Source organism: Chelonia mydas, unplaced genomic scaffold (assembly GCF_015237465.2).
Source record: "Chelonia mydas isolate rCheMyd1 unplaced genomic scaffold, rCheMyd1.pri.v2 scaffold_60_arrow_ctg1, whole genome shotgun sequence".
NCBI lineage: Eukaryota > Metazoa > Chordata > Testudines > Cheloniidae > Chelonia > Chelonia mydas.
In genome coordinates, this window is record NW_025111271.1 from 152,576 (window position 1) to 167,865 (window position 15,290).

Below are 15,290 nucleotides of genomic sequence, written 5' to 3' on the forward strand. Positions count from 1 at the left end.
CCAGCCATGTTTATTCCCACGCCCTGTGGGGCTGGACAGACAGATGCGCCATGGTATTGGGGGGCTGACACTGACACCCCCAACGACGCTGCGGGCTGAGGGTCCTTCGCCGTCGTGTGGGAGCCCCCAGGGGGCACGAGCGGAGGCTGATCTCCAGGCCAGGAGGCCACTCCAGCCCCCCACTAGTGGGCGGCGTGGGACCAAGGGGCCCCTGAGGGGCAGGGGGGCAGCAGGGGGGCATCTCCCCTCTCCGTCCTCACGAGCTGCCGCAGCTGGGCACGGATGAAAATCAAGAGGCCGGACACGTCGTGCAGCAGGGCGGCCTCGGGGGGTCCCGGGTCCTGGGGGGCGGGGGCCTGGGCGGGGAGAGAGAGAGGGCGTGAGGTCGGGGTGTGCGGGCTCGGCCCTCGCTGCCCCATGGGCTTCTGGGACAGATCCCGGGCGGGGGCAGGGACTCACCCTCCGGCACCGGACCCAGAGCAGGCCGAGAGCCAGGCCGGCCCCCGCCGCGGCCAGACGCACCCAGTGCAGTGGGACGCAGGGACAACGGGCCCGGGGCAGCTGGGCTGGGGTCCCCCCCGGGCCGGACACCGGCAGCCGCTCCCCCAGCCGGCACCGCGCGGGCTGGGCCCGGCCTGGCGCCGAGAGCCCGGACAGCAGAACCACCAGCACCCCCTGCACCCACATGGCGCCCTGGCTCCGCGGCCCCGAGCCCAGGGGTTCTAGCTTCTCTGGCCCCATTGTGAGGCGGGGTCAGGAACCCAGCGATCAAGGGGGCTGCGGGTCGGGAGTGAGGGGCGCCAGCAGAGCTGGGGGGGCTGGGCTGGCAGGGGCTGCGAGTCGGGAGTGAGGGGCACCGGCAGAGCTGGGGGGGCGGGGCTGGGCTGGCAGGGGCTGCGGGTCGGGAGTGAGGGGCACCAGGATCTGTCTGTCTGTCTGAGTCCCTGTCCGTCTCTTCCAGTCACTCAAGGACTGAGCAGGTGAACGACATGAAAACCAAACGCCCTCCACAACCCCAGGCTGAGCCCGGACTCCTGGGTCCTCTCCCCAGCTCTGGGAAGGAAGTGGGGGCTGGTGGGTTAGAGCTGGGGGGCTGGGAGCCCGGACTCCTGGGATCTCTCCCCGGCTCTGGGAAGGAAGTGGGGGCTGGTGGGTTAGAGCTGGGGGGCTGGGAGCCAGGACTCCTGGGTTCTCTCCCCGGCTCTGGGAAGGAAGCAGGGGCTGGTGGGTCAGATCGGGGGGGCTGGGAGCCAGGACTCCTGGGATCTCTCCCCGGCTCTGGGAGGGGGGTGGGGGCTGGTGGGTTAGATCGGGGGGGGGGGCTGGGAGCCCGGACTCCTGGGATCTCTCCCCGGCTCTGGGAGGGGAGTGGGGGCCGGTGGGTTAGAGCAGCAGAGGGGGGCAGGGGGAATGGTCACCACTTTTCTGTTACATTTTCCAAATCTTTTGGTGCCCCTCACTCCCGACCCACAGGCCCCAGATCCCAGCCCCAGAGAGGGGGATGTGGGTTCGGTGTTTCCAGGTGCAGGGCGGAGGACCCAGGGCACGGGCTGAGCCGTCCAGCAGGAGGAACCTCTGCAACTTCCCTCTTCCAACACCCCCCCCCCCACCTGTTGCCCCACAGATGCATAATGACTGCAGAGTCCAGGCCTGGGGAGGGTCCAGCCCCTGCCCCCCACCCTCCCCCCACCACATGGGCACCCAGCCGATTCCTTGGCGTGTCCCCAGCACCACGAACAAGACGCTCTTTATTCGCTGCCTCCCCCACCCCGGGGCCACTGATGGTCCGTCCCCATTGTCCTGTCTCGGCTGGAACAGGGTGTCCGAGGGGGAGGGGGGACCGGGAACAGAACAAACGTCTTTGTTCCCCCGCCTTCAAACGTCAAAACAAAGTGTCCCGCCGCAGCGGGTCACACGGGGACCCCTCGCCCGGCGCTGAGACGCGCCCACCTCTGGGGCAGGGCGGCGGGTGACACGGGGACCCCTCGCCCGGCGCTGAGATGCGGCCACCTCCGGGGCGGGGCAGCGGGTCACACGGGGACCCCTCGCCCGGCGCTGAGACGCGCCCACCTCCGGGGCGGGGCGGCGGGTGACACGGGGACCCCTCGCCCAGCACTGAGATGCGGCCACCTCCGGGGCGGGGCGGCAGGTGACACGGGGACCCCTCGCCCGGCGCCGAGACGCGGCCACCTCTGGGGCGGGGCGGCGGGTCACACGGGGACCCCTCACCCGGCGCTGAGACGCGGCCACCTCCGGGGCGGGGCAGCGGGTCACACGGGGACCCCTCGCCCGGCGCTGAGACGCGGCCACCTCTGGGGCGGGGCAGCGGGTCACACGGGGACCCCTCGCCGGGCGCTGAGATGCGGCCACCTCCGGGGCGGGGCGGCTGGTGATACGGGGACCCTCGCCCGGCGCTTAAACGTGGCCATCTCTGGGGCGGGGCGGCGGGTGACACGGGGAGCCCTCGCCGGGCGCTGAGATGCGGCCACCTCCGGGGCGGGGCGGCTGGTGATACGGGGACCCTCGCCCGGCGCTGAAACGTGGCCATCTCTGGGGCGGGGCAGCGGGTCACACGGGGACCCCTCGCCGGGCGCTGAGATGCAGCCACCTCTGGGGCAGGGCGGCGGGTGACACGGGGACCCCTCGCCCGGCGCTGAGACGCGGCCACCTCCGGGGCGGGGCGGTTGGTGACACGGGGACCCCTCGCCCGGCGCCGAGATGCGGCCACCTCTGGGGCAGAGCGGTTGGTGACACGGGGACCCCTCGCCCGGCGCTGAGACGCGGCCACGTCCGGGGCAGGGCGGCTGGTGACACGGGGACCCCTCGCCCGGCGCTGAGACGCGGCCACCTCCGGGGCAGGGCGGCTGGTGACACGGGGACCCCTCGCCCGGCGCCGAGACGCGGCCACCTCTGGGGCGGGGCAGTTGGTGACACGGGGACCCCTCGCCCGGCGCTGAGACGTGGCCACCTCCGGGGCGGGGCAGTTGGTGACACGGGGACCCCTCGCCCGGCGCTGAGACGTGGCCACCTCCGGGGCGGGGCGGCGGGTGACACGGGGACTCCTCGCCCGGCGCCGAGACGCGGCCACCTCTGGGGCGGGGCGGCGGGTGACACGGGGACCCCTCGCCCGGCGCTGAGACATGGCCATCTCTGGGGCGGGGCGGCGGGTGACACGGGGACCCCTCGCCCGGCGCTGAGACGCGGCCACCTCTGGGGCGGCGCGGCTGGTTACCTGCACAGTGACCATTTGTCCCTCTCCAGCTGACGTGGCCGGGGGCGCAGTGGGCAGGATGGGGTCACCCGAGCCGGGATTTCGGGGTTTCGCACCCCACAGACTGGGCTGGAGCATTTCCTCAGCCAAAGGGACCAGGGCTGGACTGTCAGATGGCTGGAGAGCCCCCTGCTGAGCCCCACACGGCGCCCCGGCCCCCCAGCGCGGCGCCCCCTAGCGCCCACACACAGACGCAGGCTCGGCTGCTGCTGCTATTTTAATAACCTGAAATACTATAAAAGTTTCTTTATTACAAATTATTATTATTGCCACCACCGTCCCGTCCCCTCCCCTACATCGGGGGTTTCTCTGCCCCCCCTGCGGCCCAGTCCTCTTCGCCCACGTGGCCAACAGCCCCCCAGCCAGTCTTGGGGGGCCACCCCTGCCCTGGCCACTCCAGTCCCTCTGCTTTGGGCATGGCACCCCCACCAGTGCATGGAGCCCCCCCACACCCACCCCTGCTGCATTAAAACCCTCACCCTGAGAAGCTGCCCCCAACCCAGAGCCAGGAGTCCCCCACAGCTCCCCTGCTCTGACCCACCAGCCCACACTCCCCACCCAGAGCCGGGAAGAGAACCCAGGAGTCCTGGCTCCCAGCCCCCCTGCTCTAACCCACCAACCCCTGCTCCCCTCCCAGCGCCCCTGCTCTCACCCACCAGCCCCCACTCCCCACCCAGAGCCAGGGAGAGAACCCAGGAGTCCTGGCTCCCAGCCCCCCTGCTCTAACCCACCAGCACCCACTCCCCACCCAGAGCCGGGGAGAGAACCCAGGAGTCCTGGCTCCCAGCCCCCCCTGCTCTGACCCACCGGCCCCCACTCCCCTCCCAGAGCAGGGGAGAGAACCCAGGAGTCCTGGCTCCCAGCCCACTCTGCTCTAACCCACCGGCCCCCACTCCCCTCCCAGAGCCGGGGAGAGAACCCAGGAGTCCTGGCTCCCAGCCCCGCCCTGCTCTAACCCACCGGCCCCCACTCCCCTCCCAGAGCCGGGGAGAGAACCCAGGAGTCCTGGCTCCCAGCCCCGCCCTGCTCTAACCCACCGGCCCCCACTCCCCTCCCAGAGCCGGGGAGAGAACCCAGGAGTCCTGGCTCCCAGCCCCCCTGCTCTAACCCACCAGCCCCCACTCCCCTCCCAGAGCCGGGGAGAGAACCCAGGAGTCCTGGCTCCCAGCCCCCCTGCTCTAACCCACCAGCCCCCACTCCCCTCCCAGAGCCGGGGAGAGAACCCAGGAGTCCTGGCTCCCAGCCCCCCTGCACTAACCCACCAGTCCCCTGTCCCCTGTCAGAGCTGAGAACTGAACCCAGGAGTCCTGGCTCCATCCCCTCCCCCAAGGCACGTGCTGTGTTAGTAGCCCCCCCTGTCCGGCCAGGCCCCTTCACATGTGCGGGATCGTAGCGCGTGTGGCCCCGGTGGGGGTCAGGCCGTGGGGCGGCGGAGCTGGGCCAGCTGCTCGGGGCTGGCCAGGGAGCGCAGGAGCCCGTTCTCCCACTCCAGGGCCGCGTTGCGCTCGGCCAGCTCCTTGATCTGCTCCCGGAGCACCTCCACCTCCTCCCGCACCGCGAACATCAGGTGGCTCTTCACCAGGTCCTGGGGGGCAGGGATGGGGGTCAGGGCCCAGAGCCAGGGAGAGAACCCAGGAGTCCTGGCTCCCAGCCCCCCCGCTCTAACCCGCCAACCCCTGCTCCCATCCCAGAGCCAGGGAGAGAACCCAGGAGTCCTGGCTCCCAGCCCCCCTGCTCTCACTCACCAGCCCCCACTCCCCTCCCAGAGCCAGGGAGAGAACCCAGGAGTCCTGGCTCCCAGCCCCCCTACTCTCACCCACCAGCCCTCCCAGAGGGCAGCCCTCTCACCCCACTGCCCTCCCAGAGCCGGGCAGAGAACCCAGGAGTCCTGCCCCCCAGGCTCCCCTGCCCCGTCACTCACCATGGCCTGCTCGATCTTGTTGTCGATGGCGATCATGCTGCTGCCCGAGCTGCTGCGGGGCAGAGACAGACGGGGACTGAGACAGAACCACAGGGCCTGGTGCCCCTCACTCCCGACCCCCAGCCCGGCCGGCGCCCCTCACTCCCGACCCCCAGCCCCCCCGGCCCCGCCGGCGCCCCTCACTCCCGACCCCCAGCCCCCCGGCCCGGCCAGCGCCTCTCACTCCCGACCCCCAGCCCGGCCGGCGCCCCTCACTCCCGACCCCCAGCCCGGCCGGCGCCCCTCACTCCCGACCCCCAGCCCGGCCGGCGCCCCTCACTCCCGACCCCCAGCCCCCCGGCCCCGCCGGCGCCCCTCACTCCCGACCCCCAGCCCCCCGGCCCGGCCAGCGCCTCTCACTCCCGACCCCCAGCCCGGCCGGCGCCCCTCACTCCCGACCCCCAGCCCGGCCGGCGCCCCTCACTCCCGACCCCCACCCCCCGGCCCCGCCGGCGCCCCTCACTCCCGACCCCCAGCCCCCCGGCCCGGCCAGCGCCCCTCACTCCCGACCCCCAGCCCGGCCGGCGCCCCTCACTCCCGACCCCCAGCCCGGCCGGCGCCCCTCACTCCCGACCCCCAGCCCCCCGGCCCCGCCGGCGCCCCTCACTCCCGACCCCCAGCCCCCCGGCCCGGCCAGCGCCTCTCACTCCCGACCCCCAGCCCGGCCGGCGCCCCTCACTCCCGACCCCCAGCCCGGCCGGCGCCCCTCACTCCCGACCCCCACCCCCGGCCCCGCCGGCGCCCCTCACTCCCGACCCCCAGCCCCCCGGCCCGGCCAGCGCCTCTCACTCCCGACCCCCAGCCCGGCCGGCGCCCCTCACTCCCGACCCCCAGCCCCCCGGCCCGGCCAGCGCCTCTCACTCCCGACCCCCAGCCCGGCCGGCGCCCCTCACTCCCGACCCCCAGCCCCCCGGCCCGGCCGGCGCCCCTCACTCCCGACCCCCAGCCCCCCGGCCCGGCCAGCGCCTCTCACTCCCGACCCCCAGCCCCCCGGCCCCACCGGCGCCCCTCGCTCCCGACCCCCAGCCCGGCCGGCGCCCCTCACTCCCGACCCCCAGCCCGGCCGGCGCCCCTCACTCCCGACCCCCAGCCCCCCGGCCCGCCGGCGCCCCTCACTCCCGACCCCCAGCCCGGCCGGCGCCCCTCACTCCCGACCCCCAGCCCCCCGGCCCGGCCGGCGCCCCTCACTCCCGACCCCCAGCCCCCCGGCCCGGCCAGTGCCTCTCACTCCCGACCCCCAGCCCCCCGGCCCCGCCGGCGCCCCTCACTCCCGACCCCCAGCCCCCCGGCCCGGCCAGCGCCTCTCACTCCCGACCCCCAGCCCGGCCGGCGCCCCTCACTCCCGACCCCCAGCCCCCCGGCCCGGCCAGCGCCTCTCACTCCCGACCCCCAGCCCGGCCGGCGCCCCTCACTCCCGACCCCCAGCCCCCCGGCCCGGCCGGCGCCCCTCACTCCCGACCCCCAGCCCCCCGGCCCGGCCAGCGCCTCTCACTCCCGACCCCCAGCCCCCCGGCCCCACCGGCGCCCCTCGCTCCCGACCCCCAGCCCGGCCGGCGCCCCTCACTCCCGACCCCCAGCCCGGCCGGCGCCCCTCACTCCCGACCCCCAGCCCCCCGGCCCCGCCGGCGCCCCTCACTCCCGACCCCCAGCCCGGCCGGCGCCCCTCACTCCCGACCCCCAGCCCCCCGGCCCGGCCGGCGCCCCTCACTCCCGACCCCCAGCCCCCCAGCCCGGCCAGTGCCTCTCACTCCCGACCCCCAGCCCGGCCGGCGCCCCTCACTCCCGACCCCCAGCCCCCCGGCCCAGCCAGCGCCTCTCACTCCCGACCCCCAGCCCGGCCGGCGCCCCTCACTCCCGACCCCCAGCCCCCCGGCCCGGCCAGCGCCTCTCACTCCCGACCCCCAGCCCGGCCGGCGCCCCTCACTCCCGACCCCCAGCCCCCCGGCCCGGCCGGCGCCCCTCACTCCCGACCCCCAGCCCCCCGGCCCGGCCAGCGCCTCTCACTCCCGACCCCCAGCCCCCCGGCCCCACCGGCGCCCCTCGCTCCCGACCCCCAGCCCGGCCGGCGCCCCTCACTCCCGACCCCCAGCCTGGCCGGCGCCCCTCACTCCCGACCCCCAGCCCCCCGGCCCCGCCGGCGCCCCTCACTCCCGACCCCCAGCCCGGCCGGCGCCCCTCACTCCCGACCCCCAGCCCCCCGGCCCGGCCAGCGCCCCTCACTCCCGACCCCCAGCCCCCCGGCCCGGCCGGCGCCCCTCACTCCCGACCCCCAGCCCGGCCGGCGCCCCTCACTCCCGACCCCCAGCCCTCCGGCCCAGCCAGCGCCCCTCACTCCCCACCCCCAGCCCCCCGGCCCGGCCGGCGCCCCTCACTCCCGACCCCCAGCCCCCCGGCCCGGCCGGCGCCTCTCACTCCCGACCCCCAGCCCGGCCGGCGCCCCTCACTCCCGACCCCAGCCCCCCGGCCCAGCCAGCGCCCCTCACTCCCGACCCCCAGCCCCCCGGCCCGGCCGGCGCCCCTCACTCCCGACCCCCAGCCCCCCGGCCCGGCCAGCGCCTCTCACTCCCGACCCCCAGCCCGGCCGGCGCCCCTCACTCCCGACCCCCAGCCCCCCGGCCCAGCCAGCGCCCCTCACTCCCGACCCCCAGCCCCCCGGCCCGGCCGGCGCCCCTCACTCCCGACCCCCAGCCCCCCGGCCCGGCCGGCGCCCCTCACTCCCGACCCCCAGCCCCCCGGCCCGGCCAGCGCCTCTCACTCCCGACCCCGAGCCCGGCCGGCGCCCCTCACTCCCGACCCCCAGCCCCCCGGCCCGGCCGGCGCCCCTCACTCCCGACCCCCAGCCCCCCGGCCCCGCCGGTGCCCCTCACTCCCGACCCCCAGCCCCCCGGCCCGGCCAGCGCCTCTCACTCCCGACCCCCAGCCCGGCCGGCGCCCCTCACTCCTGACCCCCAGCCCCCCGGCCCCACTGGCGCCCCTCACTCCCGACCCCCAGCCCGGCCGGTGCCCCTCACTCCCGACCCCCGGCCCCGCCGGCGCCCCTCACTCCCGACCCCCAGCCCGGCCGGCGCCCCTCACTCCCGACCCCCAGCCCCCCGGCCCGGCCAGCGCCTCTCACTCCCGACCCCCAGCCCGGCCGGCGCCCCTCACTCCCGACCCCCAGCCCCCCGGCCCCGCCGGCGCCCCTCACTCCCGACCCCCAGCCCGGCCGGCGCCCCTCACTCCCGACCCCCAGCCCCCCGGCCCCGACGGCGCCCCTCACTCCCGACCCCCAGCCCCCCGGCCCGGCCAGCGCCTCTCACTCCCGACCCCCAGCCCGGCCGGCGCCCCTCACTCCCGACCCGCAGCCCCCGGCCCGGCCGGCGCCCCTCACTCCCGACCCCCAGCCCCCCGGCCCGGCCGGCTCCCCTCACTCCCGACCCCCAGCCCCCCGGCCCGGCCTGCGCCCCTCACTCCCGACCCCCAGCCCCCCGGCCCGGCCTGCGCCCCTCACTCCCGACCCCCAGCCCCCCGGCCCAGCCAGCGCCCCTCACTCCCGACCCCCAGCCCCCCGGCCCAGCCAGCGCCCCTCACTCCCGACCCCCAGCCCCCCGGCCCGGCCGGCGCCCCTCACTCCGGACCCCCAGCCTCCCGGCCCGGCCGGCGCCCCTCACTCCCGACCCCCAGCCCCCCAGCCCCGCCGGCGCCTCTCACTCCCGACCCCCAGCCCGGCCGGCGCCCCTCACTCCCGACCCCCAGCCCCCCGGCCCCGTCGGCGCCCCTCACTCCCGACCCGCAGCCCCAGACATGGATGTGACATCCCGGAACTTTATACCACGGGGAACCAGCTCCCTAGATTGGGCTTTTTGCCTCCAATGGTGCCCCTGCCCCCCAAAGCTCTCCCCAGTCTGACACCCAAACTCCGCCCTAAAGTACCTCAAAGTCACCCCAACACCTGGGCTGGGATGCCCTGACACCGCACCCCTAAACCTCATGCCAGATTCAGACTGAGCCCCCCAAACTCACCCTGATCCCCAAACTTTGACCAACTCAACCCCCCAAATACACCCGGGTTCAAGCAACCCCCAAATACAGCCTGAGCCCCCGCTCTGGCCTCCCTACTCACCTACCCCTGGCTGCCCACCTGAGACGCAGCCCCTCAGATCCGGCCCCCCCCCCCCGAGACACAGCCTGGCCATGACCTTGCCCCCCAGGGGGGCAGCCCCCGAGCCCCTCGCCTCCTGCCCCCCGGTACCTGTGGAAGATGAGCAGCAGGGAGAGCAGAGTTTTGTCAATGTCTCGGCGCCCAGCGCCCGGCTGCCCCCGGCTCTGGGGCCCCAGGGCCCCCGGCTTGGCCCGAGCAGGGGACGTGCCTCGGGAGGGGGCCGGTGAGGCACAGCCCCGGCGGCGGGAGCGGGTGGGGTCCCCGGTGTCCGGGAGGGAGCAGCACCCACAGCCGCGGGGCTCCCGCTGCGCCTCAAAGCAGCTCACCCGGGACTTGACTGAGACGCCCGGCAGCTCCAGCGCCATGGGGGCCCGACTACCCTGGGATCCTCCGCAGCCCAAGTCCCTGAGCCACTGGGAGCCCGGCTGGGCGGGCAGAGCCCTTGGGGGGAGCAAAGGGACCCTGGCTTGCAAGGGAGGCAGACGCCGAGGTGCCCGGCTCTGCTGTGGTACAAGCACCCAGCTGTTCGCTGCCAGCCAGCGCTGCCCAGCCCCCGCTCATTCACTCCCATTGGCCGGGCACCACCCCCCCCCAGCACCCCCCTTCCCGGGAGGTGGGGGGACAGCTCACATGGGGTGCCTGGCACCATGCCCAGCTGGCAGTGGAGAAAGGGAGCTCCCCCCTCTCGGGACACAGCCCCTCCCACCCAGAGCTCCCCCTGTTGGGACACAGCTCCCCCCAACAGAGCTCACTCGAGACGCAGCACCTGAAAATACCCCTGTGCCCCATTCCCCGCCCCCCCCGAGCCAGCCAGTCCCCGCCCTGGGGCCGGGTGGGAGCCAGCGCCCCCTAGAGGGAACGGGCCCTGTGCCTCACATGGGGGGACATACACAGGGATGGGGGAGGGGAGCACCATTGCTGATCAGGAGTCTGTGGGGGTGGGGGGAACAAAGGCGGCTTTATGAGGCTGCCACCTTCTGTTTATATTTCCTCGGTGGGGGGGCAGGACACATGGGGGGGTTACCATGGAAACTGGGACCATAACCCACCCCCTGCAAATGCACACTCTGGGAATAGAACCCAGGCGTCCTGCCTCCCAGGCCGCCCTGCTCTAACCACCAACCCCCACTCCCCTCCCAGAGATGGGGAGAGAACCCAGGCATCCTGCCCTCCCCCGCCTCTTTAATCCCCCGGCAGCTAGAATGTTTAAGGATCTGTTGCCACCTAGTGGTGAGTGGTGAGATAGCAGCCACCAGCGGAGCTCCCTGTCTCGGCTGTGGGGTGAGTGGAGGTGACCCCCAGGCTTCTCCTCCCCCACTGGTGCATATGCGCCCCCCAGCTCTGCCTGTGCCCCTCACTCCCAATCCGCAGCCCCTGCTAGTCCAGCCCTGCCCCCCCCGAGCTCTCCTGGTGCCCCTCACTCGTGGGGTCTGCTGGGAGCACTGGGGCAGTTTGTTACTGTAGCGTCTCTCAGAGGCTGCAGGGCTGTACAGGCCCCCTTGCGAGTGTCGGGGGCCTTGGGAGCACTCGCTCGTTATTGTAGGGTCTACCAAAAGGAAGGCTTAACTGTGCAGAGCTTTGTTATTGTAGGGTCTCTCTGATCTGCTCCTCTGCCCCCTGCCCTGCATTCCCCATGGTGCCCCTCTCCCCTGCTGCCGGGATCCCTCCCCAATCCCCACCCCCCGATCCATGAAGCACAACTGAGTCACATCCGCTCCCAGCCATTCAAATGCAACTTCCCCCCCCAGCTTCCTTCCTCTTCCACTGAGCACGTCCGCCCCCCACCCTGCCCCCCGCTGGCCTCAGCACTGCAGCCCCCCACCCCCCCCGTCCAACCCACCCCTCAGCAAATCAGGAAGTCCCGCCCTCCGTCAGGCGCACCGGACAGGAAGTTCCGCCTCACCTTTCATCATCGCTGTCCTGGTGCGCCCCCATTGCGAACATGGAGCGGGCCAGGCTTAGGTGGCCTCCAAAGGGGTCCGACCCCTTCCGGATGGGGCTCCCTTCCCGGAAAAAGTGGGGGGCCGGAGATGAGGGGCGGGAGCCTCGGGGTGGCACCTGGGGAGGAGAGGCAGAGTTAGAGATGGGGCCTCCACGGGGTGCTGGCCCCACTCCAGCCCTGGGGTGGGGTACTGGCTGGCTATGGGGTGAGATGGGGATGCGGAGGGGGAGAGTTAGCAGCTGGGACGGGGGTCAGGGCTCAGAAATTCCCACAATGCATCTCACCACATTACGGCACAGGAGAGGGCGATCCTCACCCCCAAAATAAACCTGCTCTTCCCCCTGGCCAAGCTGTCAGCCCTGCTGGCATCCAGTGGCAGGGAGTTCCACCTGCCAACACTACCCCGAGCAGGTCTTTGGAAGGGGGGGGTGAGATGGTGCCCCAGGGGTGGCCCCACCACAGTCACTCACTCCCTCCCTCCCCAGCCACTTGCCCCTAACCCCGGCTGGTGGGGCTGACCACTACCCCGTGGAGCTCCCCTCCCCCACAGAACCCAGGCATCCGGGCCCCTTTACCTTGTGTCTCTCCTCCACCTCCCTCCGGATGCGCTGGGCGAGGCCGTGGGGCAGCAGCAGCTCTTCCACCCCCAGGCTCGGCTCCGTGGTGGGCCCATGGCTGTGAGCTCTGCCTCCTGGCGCGGCGCCCCCTGGTGTCCTCTCCCCACCCCCCAGTGAGCGGGGCAGGTGCTCGCCGGGATGGGCTGTGCCCTGGGAGTGGCCATGCCCACCCCAGGGCGGTGGCAGAGGGGGGCTGAAGTAGCCGTGGGGCTTGGGCACCAGCCCGGCCAGCTCCAGGCGGGAGTCGAGGGACTGTGGGTGCCGGGCGGTGCTCAGGAGCCGCCCCACGGCCTGGTGCTCGGGGTCACGGTCGTAGAACTCCAGGCAGGTCCAGCGTCCCCGTTTGTAGGGCTCACCCGGGCCCTGGTCCAGCTTCACCAGGCGGAAGCGGGAGGCTGCGCCGGGGGGCCCGTTCCGCGGCGCGGCCACGTCCTCCGGCGGCTCCATGCCGGGCGGCGCCGCCAGGGGCTCGAACTCGCTGGTGATGCTGGTGATCTGGAAGCTGCTCTTCTTCCTGGCGCCGCTCATGGTCCCTGCGCCGGCGCCCACTCACCGGGGCCGGGCTCGCGCCGGGCCCGCGCTGGGGTCTCCGGCCAGAGACGGAGCCGCAGGCAGTGACATCCCCACGGGCACGTGCCGCAAACGGGGGGCACCGGTGACCCCCGATTCTAGCTCACCTGCAGGTCAAAGGTCACAGGGCAGTTCTGGGGGGCTTCAGGCATCCCGGCCCCCAACCGTGGAGGGGGTGGGGCTGCAAAGTTCCCTGAAGTTGGGGCAGGGTATGGGGTACCCCGGGGGGCAGGATCCGGGGGAAGGGGGGGCAAGTCGGGGAGGGGGGCGCTGGGTTCTTTATTCTCTGCCCTGGGGGCGCCCCCCGGTCCCCACCGCCCGGCCTGAGTCAGGCCAGACCTGCCGCCTGTTGACAAGTCCCCGCTCCAGGAAGTCCAACCCCAGCCCCGACCAGCTGACAGCTCCCCGAAGCCCCGCCCCTCCCGTCCAGCTGACAGCTCCCCAAGCCCCGCCCCCTCCCTTCCAGCTGACAGCTCCCCCAAGCCCCGCCCCCGCCCCTCCCAGCCCCCTGACAGCTCCCCAAGCCCCGCCCCCTCCCTTCCAGCTGACAGCTCCCCCAAACCCGCCCCCGGCCCCGCCCCCTCCCGGCCAGCAGGCAGCTCCTCCCCCCGACCGGCCCGCCTGCTCGGTACACCCCGCCCCATTAACCCCTTCCCCGCCACGGCGCCCCCGCCCCGCCCCGTTAACCCCTTCCCCGCCACGGCGCCCTTGCCCCGTTAACCCCTTCCCTGCCGCGGCACCCCCACCCATTTCCCATCACCCCCTTCCCATTAACCCCTTCCCTGCCGCGGCCCCCCATTAACCCCTTCCCAGCTGCGCGCCCACCCCACCCCGTTAACCCCTTCCCTGCCGCGCCCCCCACCCCACGCCTTTAACCCCTTCCCTGCCGCGGCCCCCCCACCCACTTCCCATTAACCCCTTCCCCGCTGCACCCCACACCCCACGCCTTTAACCCCTTCCCTGCCGCGGTGCCCCCACCCCACCCTTTTAACCCCTTCCTCCCTCGCCACGCCCACCCCCTTCCCATTAACCCCTTCCCCGCCGTGCCCTCACCCTGCCCCATTAACTCCCCCCAACACGGTGCCCCTGACCCCACCGCATTAACCCCTTCCCCACCCCGTTAACCCATTCCCTACGCAACCCCCCACCCCCGCCACGGCGCCCCCCACCCCCGCCCCATTAACCCCTTCCCCGCCACAGTGCCCCCACTCCGCCCCTTTAATCCCTTCCCCACCCCATTAACCCTTTTCCCGCCGTGGCCCCCCACTGCCCTATTATTCCCTTCCCTGCCATGGCGCCCCCGCCCCCACCCCCTAACCCCTTCCCTGCTGCAGCCCCCCACCCCACCCCGTTAACCCCTTCCCCGCCGCAGTGCCCCAACCCAGAAGTGAGATCATTAGGCAATGACTTGATTACTCTGGTGCCTAATTATCCGGTGCTCCGGACCCATCTGTTCCGGGGGGACAGATTTTATGGCCGCCACGGTTGCCCTGGGGGTAAAGAGGCTGGTCTGTGAGGGGGTAACCCGAGGGCACCAGCAGGGGTTGGTGCACACACACGCCACCAGGGGGCAGCACATCTCTCGCTCACGCACCCCCTCCCTCATTGGCTCGAACCAGCTCCATGCCGCACCACAGACAGGCGCCCCCTAGGGGCCAGCGGTGGCTGGAGCAGCCTTTCCCTCGGGTGTCCCAGGCAGACTTGGGTGCCCTGTGGGGACAGACCTCATCTAACAAACTCAAGGGGACACCCCAGCTCAGCCCCTGCGGCCGGGCCCAGGAATCCCCAGATTGATGGCTCGTGGGGCGGGGGGGGGGCATTGGAAAATGGGAATTCTCAGCCTGAGACAGGGGATTGTGGGGGGTGGGACAGGCAGAGGAACAGCGAGTACTGGGGGCCTGTGCGGGGCGGGGCAGGCAGATAGCGGAGGGATCCATCCTGCACTCCATGAGGGGGAGGACAAACCGGAGGGGTCCATCCTACACTCCATGGGGTGGGGCCACAGACAAGAGGGGCCCACCTGCACTCCATGGGGGGGGCACAGACCGGAGGGGCCCATCCTACACTCCATGGGGGGGAGGACAGATCAGAGGTGGAGGGGGGACAGAGTGGAGGGGTCCATCTGCACTCCATGGGGGGGACACAGAGTGGAGAGGCCAATCCTGCACTCCGCGGGTGGGACAGAGGGGCCCATACTGCACTCCATGGGGGGGGCACAGACTGGAGGCACCTACCCACCATGCCACCAGCTGCCAGCCCCGAGAAGGGAGGGGCTTTTGAGCAGCTCGCTCCACCCCCTTCAGAAATTCCCTCCTGGGGATAAAAGCTGGGTGGCCCCATGGCTGACACTCAGGCCCCAGCAGAGGTAACGGGGATGGGGAGAGACTGGCATGGGGTGCTCAGGCATTGAGCTATATAACCAGCCGCCCCGCCCCAGAAGTGGCTGCATCTCAGCGCCGGGCGAGGGTCCCTGTGTCACCAGCCGCCCCACCCTAGAGGTGGCCGCATCTCAGTGCTGGGCGAGGGGTCCCTGTGTCACCAGCCGCCCTGCCCCAGAGGTGGCCGCATCTGCACCCGGTGCTGGGTGATGCATGAACTCTGACAGTGGCATCAGCTGCTGGCTCCAGCCCTGCTCAGTCCATGGGTCGGGAAATGCACTTTCTATGTTCCAGGCACTAAGGACACATGATTCCCCCCCCCCCCGCGCCCCTCCCGGGCACTTTACAGGCTCAGGAGATCGCTGGGCGGGGGTCAAATACAGTTCTCAGCCAGCAGCCCATGGTGGGGGG

At 72.9% G+C, this 15,290-nt stretch overlaps 1 protein-coding gene across 3 annotated transcripts; it reads right to left on the bottom strand.

The window, feature by feature from the left end:
* Positions 1–35: 35 nt before the first annotated feature.
* Positions 36–12,890, bottom strand: TSC22D4 (TSC22 domain family member 4). 3 transcript variants are annotated; one of them, XM_037888758.2, is made up of 4 exons: positions 11,890–12,888; positions 11,276–11,430; positions 5,193–5,244; positions 4,140–4,856 (listed from the first exon to the last, which is right to left on the bottom strand). In XM_037888758.2, exons 1-4 carry the CDS (start codon positions 12,457–12,459, stop codon positions 4,686–4,688), a joined length of 948 nt encoding a protein of 315 aa, XP_037744686.1. In that variant the 5' UTR covers positions 12,460–12,888; the 3' UTR covers positions 4,140–4,685. The 3 variants fall into 3 exon arrangements, with proteins under 3 accessions (XP_043393543.1, XP_037744686.1, XP_037744687.1); XM_037888759.2 differs by having other exon boundaries at positions 4,476–4,856; positions 5,193–5,241; XM_043537608.1 differs by lacking the exons at positions 4,140–4,856; positions 5,193–5,244 and adding an exon at positions 36–356 and having other exon boundaries at positions 11,890–12,890.
* Between the last annotated feature and the right edge of the window lie 2,400 nt (positions 12,891–15,290).

Bases quoted from the DNA above. Each gene is read 5' to 3' on its own strand.
- TSC22D4 (XM_037888758.2), bottom strand. From the start codon at position 12,459: ATGAGCGGCGCCAGGAAGAAGAGCAGCTTCCAGATCACCAGCATCACC. The intron at 11,431-11,889 runs GTAAAGGGGCCC...TCTCCTCCCCAG, and splicing joins AGGTGGAGGAGAGACACAAG to GTGCCACCCCGAGGCTCCCG. The intron at 4,857-5,192 runs GTGAGTGACGGG...CCTGCCCCCCAG, and splicing joins ACAAGATCGAGCAGGCCATG to GACCTGGTGAAGAGCCACCT.